The sequence below is a fragment of the Balearica regulorum genome, chromosome 5 (genome assembly GCF_011004875.1).
Source record: "Balearica regulorum gibbericeps isolate bBalReg1 chromosome 5, bBalReg1.pri, whole genome shotgun sequence".
In the NCBI taxonomy this organism is placed as follows: domain Eukaryota; kingdom Metazoa; phylum Chordata; class Aves; order Gruiformes; family Gruidae; genus Balearica; species Balearica regulorum.
The window spans coordinates 18,935,269-18,952,808 of NC_046188.1; the positions used below are offsets into that span (position 1 = coordinate 18,935,269).

Genomic DNA, 17,540 nt, shown 5'->3' on the forward strand with positions numbered 1-17,540 from the left:
CAGACTTGCAATCCTAAAAATGAAATTACTACATTAACCATAGAATGTTAAAGAAGGAGTGCCCATATGTGCTTCCTCACACTTTTCTGTCAATGTGTCTCAATACTCACCTCATCTTAAGGAGAAGGAGCACTTAGTTGTTCGGTCCCTGATCTTCTGCTGAATCTTTAATAGTAATTCTAGGAGCAATTAGTTTTCCAGTAGGTATATCAACAAGAAGCCTGATGGACAGATACTGAGTTACATCTAAAGTAGAAAGTGCATTTGTCCACAGGAACAATCAGTGAAAGCCACTGCTACTCCTTAGGCTCCTGAGGGTTGAAAGTGTTCAAAACATTCCTACTGTGCTATTAGGATCAAATTCATCATTATGTAGTTAATGTGTGAGTATTTAACAAAACCCAACAAAACCCAAACCCAAAACTCTAGAGATAAAGCGATGCCTTTTTCTGTGAAATCTAGTTATGGCATCTTTGTAATGTCTTTACCTAAAATTAGCTGTCTTGAGTTTAGTGTTTCTCTTCAGTCTGGGAAAAGTGTGGATTTTCAAACTTACATCTGCCATCTCCGCTTACTTTGAGGGCTGTACCTCGTCTTACAAGTTTAAGGTACAATAAATACTTTCTGTAAAGCTGTTAGCTATGAATCAAATTAAAAGCCTATATTCCCTTCATGGCAGTATTAATTATGAAAACAGAATTGCTGAAGTAAATATGGGTTTGGTTTTGCTCAGCTTAATTCTGTTTTAATGCAGCTGGCTTAATGCACTGTGAGTGGTTAGTGGTGCTTGGTACTAAATTTGTTCATAGCAAGAACATTTATAGCAAGAACCTTTGTGGGAGGAGGGCAGCGTGCAAGTTGTATCTCAGTATATAATTTTATATTTTAATAGCTTACAATTTCTATACTTCGTTACAGTGATTCCGGACGTGGGAGCAGCCTCTTAGACAGAGCTATTGCTGATAGACGACAGCTTAATACAATTACATTACCAGATTTCAGTGATCCTGAAACAGGTAAGAACTGAATTTGAGCAATAAAATAAGTAAAATGATCTGCCCATAGCTAGATTTTGCATTCATTTTTTTGTTTTATTTTGTAAAATGAAATAACATTTTCATTGTTGTCATATAAGTGGAAAAAAACATTGTGCAATATAAGATTTTTATTTTTATTTATTAAGTACTTGCTGGCCATATTCTCCGTAAATTAAAATAGCTATAGTATGGGTCTTGCTGTGCTTAGTGGTATTTTCTTATGCCAAGGCTAAAAATTGGTATGCTGAACTAGCCTATTTGCCAAAGTCCTATGCTTTTCTGTCCATTTGGTGTTTGCACATATTTTCTTTTTAAAAGGTAAATCAGAAAAAATTCAGAAAACTTTTAATGTCAAAAAACCTGAAGACATCGTTGCTAATTAAATTTATTAAAATCTCTAATATATATTAAAATATAATTACATGAGTGAGTTGACTTACTGTAGACATATCTTTGACATTATAAGCAAAATCATATATACTGTGATATTTTTATATACATATCAAAAATTGTGGTGCACAGGTGTACTGCATCAAAGCTATGATTGTTCCATGTCGGTAAATATTTACATGTAATTTGCCTATTTTTAATATATTAAAGTTATCACAATGCAAATTGATATGCCTTAAAAATCATAAAATCAACCAAAAAGCAGGTGAGCCATGCATTCTGTGAAAATTGCAGAATGAATTACCATGATGATGCTAGATCCAAAAATCTTTACAGTATGTTACTTGCATTCTAAATATTGAGAGTTTTCTGTTTCCTGGGTTTTATCTCAAAACTGAAGCATGCTTTTCCTGACACCTTTCAGATGTGAATTTCTACTTAATCACACTTTGACACAGCTTATGGGAAGGTTTGCCAGCCTGTGAATTAGAATACACTGACCCATAAATTAAGATACATTGAAATGTGAAAAGTATCTCTTTGTTTAATATCAGAATTTACAGTAGAGAAATCCAATTTAGATGTTTTACTTCTGAAAGTTAAAGTTGGATCGAATGTTCACTTGATTTGGAAATCATGTAAGTAAATTTAAAGTGTTCTGTGCTTGCTATAGTGGCAAACAGTTTTACAAAGATCACATCACCTGATTTCAAAGAATTGCAATATGATATGGTCGGAAGTATGGCATAATTTAGCTTTCTGTCATCTTCTATTCGTATAATTCAAATGTATAAGATAACATTATGCAATTCTATAGTGATAATTCTATATTCTAGTCTAGTTCATTGTTTCATTTTAAGGACATAACTAGATTTTAAAGGTTTCATATACATATATAGACAGACATAGAGAAAATATATTTTATGCCTTCAAAAAAGTGTTTGGGGGAGGGTTGTGGAAGGTTTTTTGTGGTTAGTTGTGGGGTTTTGTTTGTTTTTTCCCCATGGGGACACAAAGCTCTTGATCTCCACCTTTAGGGTTTCATATTTTATATCTGCCACACTTGAGAGCATAATGAATTGGTGCTTTTTAAAGACTGCATATTCCTCAACACTGTTCAGTAAAGATGAACCCTCATCCAAAACAGTGAACTTTTCAAGATACTTGCCCCAGATTCAAATCCTGCAGCCAATATCTTAAGTGGAAAATAATCTATACATACCTTCTGATTTTTCTAGAAGTACCAATTTATCTTTTTTTTTCTCAATCTCAGCTGTGCTGTTAGAGCTTACCTCTACTGTCAAGGAGGATAAGATGAGAAATTAAAAATATGGGATCTCTTTTTGATTATTTTCTTATAAAAAGTAATTGTGGAGGATAGGTTGGAGGTCCCTTTTTTTCCTGTTTGTCATGGGGTTAGGGTTGGGTTTTTTTGGGTTTTTTTTTTTCTTCTTTTTTAATTGTTAATTTTAGCAGAAGAAACCTATTCTGGTAAGCACTACAGCTTTATCTACTGTATCTGTACATTAGTATACATATAAAAGCTCAATATCCAAGTTTTGCCCAAAATTCTTCATCCAGAAGATTCCATGAAAATTTTGCAGACATTAAAAGTACTATAAAAATCAAAGAAGTCAAGCTTGTCATAGTGTTTGACTGAGAAGACTTTAGGCAGACTATCAAAAAAACTGTTCACAAAAAGTAGAGGATGAAAACAATAGATGGTTGAGATGTTAGACCTTTACAGGCTGAAAGAGCTCAGGCAAATTCTGTGGATCCTCAGTGTTTAGAAATGCAAAAGGAATTTGACATTTAAATAAAAAAAAAAAAAGTTAAAATAAGGTTATGCAGGAATGGTATTGTGGAAAATTCTCTTAGGACAGAAATGTTTGCTTCCCTCCTCTTTATGCAGTATAATGTTACCATGTGTATGCATTTATGTGTGTGCATACACATGAACATTTGGAAATTTTCCCCTTCCTAACTTTGCTTGCCACGTATGATGATGATCCCCTTTGTCTGTCTAGTCTGAGCTCAGCCAATCTGAATACCAAGAAATGAGAGCTAAAATTCAAATCAAAAGTCTTATGTACTTGCAATTTGAATTTTAAAATCCTTTAAAAAAATACATCTAGCTGTAATGGGTGTAAAGCATTCTTTTTCTTAGATGTACCAATTAAGTGTAAATTTAGAAAAAGAAAAAAAAGTCTTTAAAAAAACAGTTTTATTATAGAGCTCTTACCAATCCTATAATCAGAAATGATTAAATGACTCAAGTTTGTGTAACCTTTGAAGTATAAAAAGAGTGTATAGTAGATTTCTTACAAGGTTAGACTGTTAATTCTAATGCCCTGAAAATACCTGTGGCAAATCTACTTCAAGTTTGCCTTCTATTTCAGCTGCTTTGCCATGAGTGGCATACACCCAGATTTGTATATATTGATGAAGGAAATAAATATGGAGGGAAAAAAAAAAGTTTTGATGAATCAATCACTGAAGTAAAATCTCCCAGGGAGGCAGGCACATTTCCTACCCAAAGATAGATATGTATATGCAAATCACTCGAGACTCAGTTGGCTATTTTGGTTAAGGTAAGTTGCACTCAATCTTTTTAAAAACAGATTATTCAATTTGTTGTGTATTGATTGCAGTCCACTGAGTTCATCCAAAGAAGAAAGAATAGTAGCTGAGTTTTAAACTTTGGTCTTTATTTCCCCTTAAATACATTTTACAAATTTATGCATTAGAACATAGGGCAAAAATCTTTAATTTTTTTTTTTTTAATCTAGTTTACTATGGACGGAGAGTACATATGAGTACAGGGTTGGAGTTTTTTTATGTTGCTTTCAGAAGTGATATTTATTTTATGTAGAAGCCATTTCCATCTTACTGAATGGTGAAATAAATGCTTTGCATTTTTTGGCATCCATGAGTCCATTAAACCCTGTTCTTGGATCTTTTTTTCTTTCCCGCTCCCCCACACCCTTATCATTCTCTTTGTTTCGCTTTTTAGCCTCTGATACTTCCTCATCTTCTCTCTCAAGAACTGAGTCTCCTCTCCAACTGTTTGTATCTTCTCATCTTCCTCATCCTCATCCTAAACCAGATACCTTTGTCTGGCCCCATGCAGCCTCTCCATACTGTGACCAAGTTCCTGAGCCCTGTACACCTTCTCGCTGTAAATTGGTTTTCTATTCCTGATGGGCGTGTTAGTTTGTGCTGTGTTTTTCTGATAATCTTCATAACTGATAAACCGTGTTTAAACAGTGTCAGTGAAATCTGGCCTTTCAGATGCACTTCATTAAATACTAGATGGCTTTTAAGAGTTTCCTCAGAATAGACTGGTTTATTGATCCCAAAAGAGGTAAAGTTACAGACCTATTTCATACTCTGTTCTCATGACTGTTACAGAAAATGATAGGTGTTTGATGAAAGAGGTTATTGGCCAAGACTGCTTTGTAGCATTTACTGCTATAAGTTTTTTCGATTGCTGGCATCTTTTGCCTAACAAGACTCTCCTTTCCACAGAATTTCCTTCTTCTCTGTACAGTTTTTAATGACTTCATTTCAGAAAGCCTTAGCTGATTGCATCTGAAACCTTCCCTGAAAATTCATATGAAGGAAGAAATTGCCTAAATATCGGTGTGTGTTTTCATATTGCAGGTAGGGCATACTGGAATGTTTCAGAGGTATTAGAGCAGTGCGAATCAGCATTATGCTGTTTCAAGTCAAGAGCTGTTCTGTTCATTGAAATGGTGCCAATTTAAACATGCTGTAAGATCAATCCCCATGTAGTTTGAATACAAACTGTACAGCAATGCTACCAGAGTAGTTCAGGTGACAGGGTAAAATCAACATAGTTTTCCAGCCATTTCTTTTTAACTCCTTTTCATTTCTGTTAAATTGTCCTTCACTCATAGCTTTATGCATAGCGCAGTTTTTGTCACTGCATTTACTATAATCCAACCTTAAGAAATTAATTGTTGACACCTGGCCTTTAACTGATACCATGTCAAAGGTGCTAATTCCTAATAAAATGTAGAAAATAAATATTTGAGTATTAGCAAAATTCACTTGTTAAAATAGCTGACATAAGACCGGAGTTTTGAAAACACTAGCTCATATGTAAGCCTGGAACTGGAAATGAAGGAAAGCGCTTCCTTTAGACTCCAGGAAATCTGTCCTACAGAAGTTTAACTAGTTGAAGTCTGACTTTCTTCTTGAAGCATTTGAATAGCTGATTGATTGCTGTTACAGGTTGGGGCATTGTTGAATTGAACTTCAGGCCTACTCTATAAACAGTACATCCCAGATAGCATTAAATTACTTGTTCTTTGCAGAGCTACAAGTTAATAAGAACCCACTCAAGAATGAAGGCAAACTGAAAGAATACAGAAGTCCAAGCATGGATTCCATTATGTAAAGCCCAAGTTTTCCATTTCCAAGCTACCATATCCTCAGGGAAAGGAACTTCCAGCATATGCATGAGAAGTAGCGAAACCATGAAAAAACCCAGATACTGGCATCTTTTGTATAGTTTAAATAATTAAAGAAACTTAAAGCTCTCTATCTTTGAGTAAGTAGAAGTTTGCCTAGATGCATGTTTGTAAAGTTACCGGGGCTGAAAATCTCTTGTTCCATATCTTACTCAGTTCAGGTTTTTTTCTAGTGAAAGAAACAAAAGGCACTTTGTATTATCGACTTGACTTCCAATTTCTGTTGAACAGGAACATGATTCTAAAATGTAGCAAAGGCTCTATGAAAATATTTATTGTAAACAGTAACCTTCTTATTTCATTTTTCTTATCTTTTGAAACCCTGTAAACCTGATTTACAGTTTGAAGATTATCAGAAATCCTCTGGCTTTCTTGGAGTTCTTGGTTTACGTATATAAATTTTTTTTTCCCCTCCTTACTTTGGATTTTAATTTGTGGTTTGATCTGTTCAAAGGCAATCCATCAGATGCTTACTTTCATGGTTTTTACTCCCTTTTTTCAGTTTGTAAGTAGTATTCACTGTGCAGTTCTATTAATTTCTTAAGGACTTAAATCACCTTTTCCTTTACCACAAAACGTATGTGTTTTGTCCATCAGTAGTGGAAGTCTGATTGTGCATAAAGTGAGGCTGACGCTCTTTGCCCATTCAGTCACCCCAAGGGCTGTAATCTTACAAGATCTGAATGCACTCAACTAACACTTGCATTTAATAATTAAAGAGGCAGTATTCATTTCTAGAGGACTGCAAATAAAGATATATTAAGAAGGTCTTGTATAACATAATGGCCAGCTGCCAGCATGTTGTATTAGAGAAGATTTTATGCCGCTGTTGTTCCTAAGGAAGGATGTTGGTCCAGAATGCAACATTGCAACTGCTGTTATGAGTCGTAATAAACTACTACTTTCTCTTGTGGTACATGTTTTGCTTGTAGAATAAATCTCTTAAGAGTACACTTTAAAATAATAAAATAATGAAAACAAGCTAAATAAGAGAGATTGAAGAATATAGATCAATAAAAATATCTGCTGCTTTAACCAGGTTATGAAACAATGTTGTTCTTCTCTAACCAGTTACATTATAAAGCTGTGTGTTTCATCTTGAACAGTAAATGGTGGGATTTTTTTTTCATTTATTACTTTACTTTTTCATAGATTTTTTTGAGATAGTACAGGAGACCCATTTGGTGGAGGAGAGAAATGTAAGAAGATAGGTAAAACAGCATGTTTGATAGTGACTAAGCAGAGAAAATATTTTTTAAAGAGCTGAGAGGATGCTCTATAAATAATGCTGTCCATACCTGACAACTACTATCTCGTCGCTTAACCTTGTACCAAAAGATAAGCTAGCTTTGTAATTTGTGATTGTTAAATATCTCAAATGCCTCATGAATTTTATAGGAAAAATTGTTAATTTTCCTGTTAATAAACCTGCCAATCTGTCTCATCAAATGCATCACCTCAGTGACATATTAGTCCTGCAGAAGGTACTGCCTCTTTGTATCATGCGATTGCTTTTTTTAGCAGAGTTCTCTGTATGTCACACCACTAATGTTCTCACCGCCACCTTTATGTGCATGTAAACTTGAAAGCCACTGGGTTTTTTCTCCTTTTCTCCTGCATGAGCATTGCTGTTAAAGCATTTTTTCTTTATGTAAATGTTGAAACATTGAAAATGTGATGAACGTAAAACTGTTCAGTAATATTCTCTTTTACAGTATAAAAAGAAATTCTGTTATAGTGTTTCTGTTAGTGGATATGAACATGTTTCATGAAGGATGTCAGTCCATTCTCGTACCCATTTTCAGAAGGAAAATTTGATGAACATAGCAAAGTGATTTTGTTTTTCTCCAAGCTTGTACACCAACTAAGTGCTGATAGAGTCCAAGTTTTAGTTCATGTCCATTAAGCTGCGTTATTAAGAATTTATTGGGAAATGACCAAGGAAAGAACTGAAGTCATAACACACTTATTTACATAGTGTGACTTATAAATGGTATTTAAAAGATGGGTTTCATGTAGTCTCCTGTAATATTTATCTTAAGAGAAGCCTGAAGTAAATAAATTGAACATTTTGTTCTTCACAGAAGTTGAACTGTAAGTGTGACTTGGAAAAGAAAGGTTTCCGTGAGATGACTTAACTTCTTGGTTAAATTGTGTTTGTACAAGGCTGTTGGTAGGTTTTCTATTTGAGATTGAATTGAAAAATTGAGATAGCCACAGAGTGTTGCAGATACTATGTTAGTATGGTGAGTAGAAGCTAAATTCTGGACAATGCCGTTAGAGGAAACTTGAGTGGGAAGTTACACCTTTTTTAGTTTAGAAACGTTTTGTTATGATGAAGACCTTCTGTCACACTTTGCAGTGTGCAATGTGATTGTGATTCCAGATGTTAATCAATGAGTAATTTAAGTAGTGAATTCTAGATCTTGCAAAGACAGTCCCTGTTTCACAGTTGGCCCTTTTAGTATAAACAAGCTTCAGAACAGAACTAAACAAATGAAAGTGAGTAGCCAGGGTCCATTTTGGTGATATATTACTTTTCCAGACCTCATGCTTTTATGTTTCAAAATAAAGACTCTTTGCTGCTTATGGTATTTTGAGGGATTTTTTTTCTTGATTCTGAACTGTCACGCTATAACAGCAGGTCTAGAAGTTGTCCAGGAAGAGCAAGGATATTTGTGTGCATGAAAGACGCGGTAAAATTTTGAACCAGAAATTGCTGCTACTCTTTCTGAGCATTTGAAGGAAGGTATAACTAAGTGAACAGTAACACTAAAAGTGAGGATATGTTTGTGTTTGGCTGAGGGTACACAGCCAAAAGAAAGAAAAATACCAATAAGGGTGAGACAAGAGAGCAGAGCTTGCGACAAAACAAACAGAGAGCCACCAAATAAGTAACTGTCTGCATTTTAGGGTCTGTGAGGCTTCAAGCAGAGTTTCAGATCTGCTCTTTACCCTCAGTTTCTCACAAACCACTACGTATCTTTACTGGTTGTAGTTGGAATTACTATACATTTTACACTTGTAATGTGACTATGAAGATCTGAATCTGGGCACCCCGGGGTTAGAACAAGGAGCCTATTGTTCAAATAAGAAAAGTGTTGAATAAAATTTGGATTTTAGTTGTCTGCAAAGTGAAAGCTTACTAATTGTATTTTAACAGAAAGAGCCAGAAATGAGTCAGATGACAGCTAATTGTGGCAATACCAAAGAAGCATTTAGGGGTTAATGAGTTACAGCTATTAGCATGAATGCAATGTACCTGAAAGATGCCTGACTTGGGCAGTGTAAAAGGACTACTCTTGTTTTTTTTAAAAAAAAAAAAAAGAGAGAAAAAGAAAAAAGATAATGATGTAAAGATGTAAAAGTGTGATAAAGGATACAGTGGCTGTGCTGATTAGATATGTAAAGCTGTACTGGAAGTCATCCGTCCTCCTTTTGGAAACTGTGTAGCCCTGTGCATGATATCTTTCTTAATAGCCACTGCAAGGAGGGCTTTTAAGGAAACAAAACCAAAGAGTCCAGTTACTGATGTTCTTGTGCTGTTTCCCAACATCCTTAAAGTCTCTACATTTTAAATAAGACTGAAGCATAAAGGATTTCAAAGGCTGGGATTTCCAAACAGCCCTCTGCAGAAGATTTTTTTTTGTTTCTTTGTATTCTGCTCACCATTGATCTTCAACCTTAAACCCCAAGAATCCACTTATTCGGGATGATATTTAAAGGCAGCTTAAATTTAGTTGATTATGTTGAATAATATGCAGTCTGAGTTTCTAAAACAGTTACTTGGCCCACATTGAATTTTTAGATTGTTAATATTCATTATTAATATAGAATACATTTTTATATCAGCTGTAGTAATTTGGTGAAAGATGGGAGGTAACTGTTTTCTAGTAGTTTGACTGAAGTAAGGACATTTGAAGACTATTATTTTCTATATGTGTGTGTTTTCTTCTGAGAACTAATTGCTGCAATATGTTAAGGGATACCTTTTTCCTAAACAGGAAATACCAGCCATTTGAATAATAGCACTTTGAAAAAAAAATCTTGAAAGATTTTTTTTTTTCCCTAAAGTTTTTTCTTTTTTCTGCCACTCAGAATAAAGTCCAGGATAGGAGTTAATTACCATAGGAAGCACTCGGTATCCACACTGCTTTAACTTCATATAGGTGGCACTGCAACTCATCATAATTTTATCACAATATAATTCTTTTTTATATTAGAATTGATGTACAAAAAGTTTTAATAATATATTACCGTATGTGCTTTATGGTTAAGTACTAGAGGCTTAAAATCTAATAGCACGCTTTCTATATGAAATTACTTGTGGCCTGGCTAGCAGCCAGAGTCCTTGTTTTAAATAATAGAAGATATAGGCCCTTTTTAATACTAAATTGAATACTTGCTTTTCAGAAGGAAGGGATTAGATGATATACTTTGTGTCAATGAATTGCACCTTTTTTTTTCAAATTCTTCTGGAGAGATGATGAGGCTCCCTGGAAGTCTAACAAGCGACATTTTCAGAAATGGATGTCGGACAAGAAAAGAATTACTGGTGACTAGTGCTTATTTATGGTACCTTTGCTGGTATTTTTCTTGGAATACGCTCCACATGCTTCTTGCTTAGACTTCCCTTTTATATTTCTTCAGAAATTAAGCCCTAAAGATAAGACACACAGAATCTTCAGTAAATGTTCAACTCTGCAGGCTGGAGTTTTGAGTTGTTTCATCAGCCAGTAAAGGAAAGCAAACTCCACGGACAGATACTGCTTCAGATCTTTAAGGCAATTCCTTGTTAATAATGACATATGAAATTCTATTTATGTCCTGTGCTGCTTTTCCCTTGTTTCTGTCAGTTAAGGGAAACATGATGCACACTTTCATACAAACTTCCTCTTCCCACTGATCTGCGTACTACGGATTTCTTCTGCTTTTCTGGTCTGCTGATTTATCTTGTCACATTTAAGAATGTGTGTTTTATGTGGGAAATCCCTTCTTGTTAAAATTCTTAGAAAACCTGTGATATTGAGAGTGAAAGTTTCATTTATTTCTTAACTGCTAGGGGTGAGGATGAGCTTGTGAGGTGCAGTTCAACCCGTACAGGATTCAATATTTTCTTTTGAGGTACCTGCCATTGGTGACCATTACAGATATGCTGATGGCCTTAGAAGACTTCTCATCTGATCCAATATGGAATATTTCACTTTCATTATTTATTAATCAGGCCTATTCAGTCTGAGATTTTGTAATTATAAAACAACTAGAGATATGCTGAAGCTTAAATGACAAGAAGGAGTGTAGCTTAAAATATTCATGGTCCTGAATTAAAAAAAAAAAAAAAATCATGACTAAATACACTGTCAGTAATTGGCTATCCAAAGTACAGTTGCCATTAGATATTCTCTAGTCATGGAAGCTTTTTCTCTTCCAATACTTTGAAAAGGGTAGTATTTGCCAATGAGATTCTAATCTCACTTGTAGATGTTTCATTTTAAGAGAAATATCCTTTACATATTATGCTTTGGGAATATTCTTTATGTGAGGACTTTTTTGCCACAAGGCATTTTAACTCAGCCTTCTTGATTAGCTAAGGTTTACATTCAGGGCAGTTTAATTGTGTATTTGTGATGAGGTATGTTGTGATCATCTTGTATATTTTAGTTCTGTTTTTTGTACTGTTATTAGTCTTAAAATAGTCCTCTAATTGCACTCCACAGAAAGACAGCAATTACTAACATCAAAGTGCATGTAGCAACCTGAAGATTATAGTGTACTATACCATCACAAACCTTTTTTTGGATCGTACATTGCCAGAAAAGAGGTGTCGAGTTTAATAGAAAGTATTCATAGTAGCAATCCAAAAATGTGTCAGGTGTAGTTACCGATGTTCAGGGTGTTTTTTATATAGTCTTTCAGACCAGCATAAAAGCTTTCATAACAAGGAGAATTAACCTGACATTTCAAAAAACTTCTCCAAAATGGTACATGTAAATTAAATCTAGAGGAGGGGTAAAACCTTTTATGAAAATGGTTATGATTAAATGTTTTATGCAACGTGTATGGCCTTCATTCTTTCTCTGATGGTAATTTTTTTTTTTATTACTTCTTCTACAGGTTCAGTCCATGCCACATCAATAGCAGCTTCCAGAGTGGAGCAAGCACTGTCTGAGGTTGCTTCATCTCTGCAAAGCAGTGCCCCTAAACAAGGTCCCCTGCATCCTTGGATGACTCTGGCTCAAATATGGCTTCATGCAGGTACTGTGAAAGTAAAATTCTTTCTGTTGTTTCTCCTCCCCTTTCTTGCTAGCCTAAGGACTTGGAAAAACCTGTTTGTTTCATTCAGAATCTATTATTGCTCATCAGATCAAACTTTTTCCAGGTGTGTGTGTGGCACTGAAACAAGTCAAGAAATAAAAAGCACATTAGAGTTGCTTGTGTGTAAGATTGTTTATGTAAGATGAGGGAGTAGTTTTATAATGCAGCTGTTAGCAGTTAGATATGGAGTCATATCTTCTGCAGAACAAGGCAACACTTTCTCCCTTATCCACGAAGAATTTAGTTTCTGAAGTACCTTGAATATCACAGTATTTGGAAATTTAGGTGTCCTAATTCCATTGGTTGGAAAAAGATGTTTGTAAGATTATTGAATAGAGTTTCTGCAGCTAGGAAAGCTTTATCACTGAAAATAAGTAACTCTGCATATGTGGACAAAAAGGATAGTAGTACTATTGAGCAACCTGTCCCTTGCAGCTGTGATAATGACCTCTCATTCCACTCTCTTCCTTCTAGCTTCGTTAATGTAAGTGTCCCACAATTTTTTTTCTAAATGTGGAGTCATCTTGCGTGGATTTAGTATTGTTATGCTACTTCAAGCCTCAAGCTAAATCCAATATCACAAGTGGCTGTTGTATAAATTTTTAATCAGAAAATGATGATTCAGTGTATTTTTACACAGTTAAAAATTTATACCGTGCAGTTGTTTTTATTGATACTTGCATCAGAAAGGTGTAATTTAGAAATCAGTCAGCAATTGTTCTGCTTTGGTCTGCTCGCAGACTTGAGCGTTTTTCAGTGACATAATTTTTTCCTTCATGTTTACATTCAACAAAACAGTGCTGTATGTCTTAGTGCCTTCATTTACCTGTTTTGCATTAACAGTTTTATTGTGTGAAAGTCATTACAGGGCAGTAATTCCCAGTTATTAATTAATGTTTTAGAGAAAAAACCCAGAATGTTGGAAAGAAAGAGCAATGATAGTCATTAATTTGGGGGTGGAAGGGGTCCTCAAAAGCAATGCAGATGAGAACAAGGCAAGGTTCACCAGGGCACAGTGTAGTTACCTGCCCTACATTATGGCATCATTGATTTTAAATATTTATAAACCATCACACAGACATCTACAGTAACTCTTAGCATCTATAATGCCGATAATTTCTCAGTCTTCTGTGACAGCTTGTTCCACTGCTTATTCTCTGTTTTTTAATTTTTGTTGGGCATGTCCTGTTGCTGCTTATCCAGTGCATGCAAGTGACTGCTACTGTTTTGTAAAGGAGAGGTCTGAACACTCTTTGCTGATTCCTCTGTAGTTCACAACTTAGTGATGTTTGCATCCACATTGGTGGTCTGCTGCTGCAGTCTTTTGCAGAGTCCAGTTTCCACTCTTAAAAAAAGCTGTTTCAGCAAGAATGGTGTGTAGGCCATATTATTGATTCCCAGCAGGAGGAAGCATGGGTGGGAAGGAGCTGAGAGTTGGGTTGGAGAATGAACTGAAGTGTTAAAAATCCAGGGCAAGGGTACGACAAAGTACGAGGAGTGCTCTGATTCTTTGTGTGTGTGGAGCAATGAAAGAAAAAAACCAAGAGATGAGAGAGAGCTTCTGTCTGCCTTCAGAGAAGGTACTGCAACCTGAAGTCTACTTCCTCTCCACTTTGGAATGATCCTGTTCTTCATACTTCGTGCTGGTGATTTGTGCTGCATTTCAGAGTGTTCAGGTATCCTGTTATTCAGCTACTTGTCCTCCTACAGTAAATGCCCTGAGCCTCGAGAAAGGCTCTTTACTGTAGGAACATTCAAAATAAAGTTTTCTCCCAGAAGCACAATACAAAGCAGATATACTGATGAAGATATCTTCCAGAATATATCGGTTACTTGCATAGAAAACAGCGATAAAATTACTTAACACCTCACAGCACATGTTCTTTAAATAAAAGTGAAGATTTACCATTGGGAAATTGCTTCCTTTTTGAGACTCATGCCACGTTTAACTGCTTGGCTCCCTGTATGATTGTGCAATGTTTTACTTCTGTGTGTGTGGGGGGGATCTTTTAACAAGCTTTAAATCTTAAAATACAAAAATTGAGAATTATTCTTCCTGTTAGATTACAGAGACATGGAAAAGTTACATAAATAAGTTCTAATACATGCAAAACTTAGTGGAATATATTTACCCAAACTAATATATATGACGTGAAAAAGAGAGAAAATGCTTGTTCTTATGGATATATAGTGTCATTCCAGCTGTCATTAATGTAAATGAGCATGGCATTCAGTCCGAAGTTGATTTTGCACACAGTTACTGGCTTTTAATTTTTCATCTTGTGTTTATTAATGGACATCTTTTCATTTCTGGACATACAGTGTAAAGGTAGAAAGACTTATTTTAAATGTGAAATAAAATGACTTTTGCAATTAGTACATTCTCCAGTAACTCATTATTAGAAACCAGACCTGTCTCTAAATGATCAATGGCTGTGATGGTCCTTTGAGAAGTGCATCAAGACTGAACTCACTATTGCTGTGCAGCTTGTTTGGAAAATAGACTGATTTCTCCATGAAATGCAGGTGTAAGCGTTGGAAGGGTTTGAGCCAGAAGGCATTCTTGGCATTTTCTAGGTGGGGACATTCAGAAGAGCCCGTCAGGCTTGGCACCTGGTTTCTCCTCAAACTGCTGCTTTTCTCTGAGATTTTGCTATAAAGTCTGCTGGCACTTGTCAGTTTTCCACAACTGATTTATCTGAATTTGGTTTTTTTCAGTTTGAAGGCATTATCTCAGAATGAACAGCTTTCCTTCAGTTTCAGAAATTTCTTCAATGAACTTTCGTGCTTAACACCCAGCCACAAGTTCAACTTTTTATTCATTCTTTCATAGTTTTTCAGAAAGAACCTCTTGGGGTGGCACAACTTCTGGTAGAGAAAAGGAGAAGTTATTTTTAAAATAGCTCTATAATACCTTTAAACATAAAGGAATTATTTTGTTTAAATTTAATACTTTTAGGAAGGTCTGTTATTAACTGTCAGGTTTCACTGCTGCAGTTAGTAAGCAGGACAGCGAGATTTAGTATCTCTTAATGTAAGACTAATTTGTAAGCAGTATTGCAGCCTCTGTTGGCTAGTGTTTAAAGCCATTGCTAGTATACTTGTTTCCCCCTCAAGGAATATAGAATTTCAACTGCAGTCTGTTAAATTAACCAATCTCTGCATATTTTTCAGTCTAGAATTATTGTGGTAGCAGATAATCACCTACTTAAGTCACTTCTAGTTTTTGCATATTATTTGCTAATAATTATACCTTCTAGTTAGTACCTTTTATAGTCTGTGTATATTTTTCCTAACTGTCTTTTCACCAAGCAAGTTGGGACTGTGTATTTAAAACTATGTTTCAAGTCTGATGATGCTGGAGAAGAGACAATAAAACCAGGAGAGCTCAAATGGTTAGTGTTTAAATAATGTAGTGTATTTTATATTCACTAAAATCTTGTTTCTCCCATAGTATTATGGACCATGTAGCTTTTAGAAAAGCACTGAAGAGTAAATACCCAAAGCTTTTCCAAAATATTTTAGGGTTTTTTTTTTTTTTTTTTCTTTTAAAAAACACCACCTCTCGGTAAAATTCACATTTTGTGCCGTATGTCCAGATCTCAAATTGTGGCTACAACATGCTTTTTGGATTCTATCAACAGTTAGTAAAAGTAAAATCCTAGAAAAATTTAATTTCTCCCAAATTTTGATTTTTATTTCAGAATTTTATCCCTTCATTATCTTCCAGGCTTGCTATTCTTTAGTTATACAGTACCATCTCTGACTAGGCGAGGTGGTTCTTTTAGGGTTAGGGAAAAAAAAAAGTGTTGCTGGATATGCAATTTCATGCGTTTGTTCTTCCTGTGGATGAGACGTTTTTCCATCAAAAAGCATTTCATTAGTTTCTAAAAATATACTGCATTAATCCATACATCCACATGGACATACTATTAATGTTAGGTAGAAAGTGTTCTGTGAAATCACTGAATCAACTGAGGGGCAAAATAATACTCTTCTGATTAAAAAAAAAAAAGTGTTCTCCCATCAATATGATCAGGTCTAAAAGGAAGAAAATAATTTACTTCAGCAACCCTACAGAAATTGGTTAAGAAAATAGAAAATGAGTAGGACTTTTAAACTGTGCTTGTTCAGCAACTACTACTGAAAGTCCGGTTTTTGTTATTCATTGTTATAAATTGATTTTGATGAAAATAATTATGAATATTCATAGCAGGTATCACCTATAAGTTAAGATTTATACTCTGCTGTATGGAAGTTGACTAGTTAGGGATACTGTTAAGTCTGTCTGATGCGATTATCTCAGAAGAAAGCTCCTTTTAAGGCACTCAAACATCAGTCCCATTCAGAGTTTTAGGCGTAACACCAAATCCACTACTGAAGTGTGAGATCCTGATCTGACAGCCTTTAAACCAAGGTGGGTGATCTGTACTCTACGGTGAGAAGCATGTCTTGAACAGCAATAGATCACTTTGCTGGTTTGGTGGAGCATTTTGATTTAAACCTTAATCTATAAGACTCTTGTTACAGTGTGATGCAATAGAATGCAGTTATACAATTATTTTGAGGCTCAGTTTTTCTAGGGTTTTTACCAACATAAAAGAAATAGATAACCCAATCCAGAAACTTTAATGTATTTTTTTCTTGCGTTTAGTATCTCTGTATTCCTCTTTTCTCCCACTCTTTTAGCAAGAGATTAAGATAATCCAGCAGGGTAGTGAAATAGCAGTGTTGAAGAGTGTCATAAGAACTATTGAAGGTAAATACCTCTTCTATTGTTAGTTGTTAATCACTTACTGAATGAACCTTTTTTTCCCCTATAGGCAATCTGATTTAGACAAGTGTGTGTCAGGCTACTCAACTGCTTTCATCAGGAGTGATTTATGTTAAATTAAATATAGCTGATTTTTTTTTTTTTTTTTAAGCCACAGAGTTAAATGTTCTTAGCTTCTGGAGCGTATCTTGGATAAAATGCTTGTAAATATAAACAAGTTTTGTCAAATGAGAACACTGATTAAGCATTGCACGTGTTCTGCTAACTTAACTAGGAAACTTTTTATATCAAATAACATTACATTTCTTTTAAAATGCTCTGAAGTAGGAAACTTAGAACCAGGCTTGCCATTTAGCGATTGGTAGCTGGAGCAATTACTACTGCTTCCTTTACGGCTGACACATAAAATTCAGAAAGCCTCGTAATTATTTGTGTTCTCTTACCTACTGTAAGGATCTCTGTGTGCTGTTTTGTGTTGGGTTTTCTGTTCTTAAATAGTACTGGAATACTGGCATGCTCACGTCTTAA

The 17,540-nt window shown here is 35.0% G+C and overlaps 1 protein-coding gene across 6 annotated transcripts in view; it reads left to right on the plus strand.

The window, feature by feature from the left end:
* The window catches only part of TTC7B (tetratricopeptide repeat domain 7B), a 161,125-nt gene that overhangs the window by 103,943 nt on the left and 39,642 nt on the right, over window positions 1-17,540 (plus strand). For 4 of the 6 annotated variants that reach the window (XM_075753709.1, XM_075753715.1, XM_075753714.1 and 1 more), the window contains 4 exons: window positions 919-1,016; window positions 4,441-4,605; window positions 6,378-6,428; window positions 12,038-12,178. In XM_075753709.1, the coding sequence (XP_075609824.1) occupies window positions 919-1,016; window positions 4,441-4,605; window positions 6,378-6,428; window positions 12,038-12,178 (455 nt within the window). The remainder of the gene's footprint in view (window positions 1-918; window positions 1,017-4,440; window positions 4,606-6,377; window positions 6,429-12,037; window positions 12,179-17,540) is intronic. The other 2 variants (XM_075753712.1, XM_075753713.1) reach the window with 2 other exon arrangements.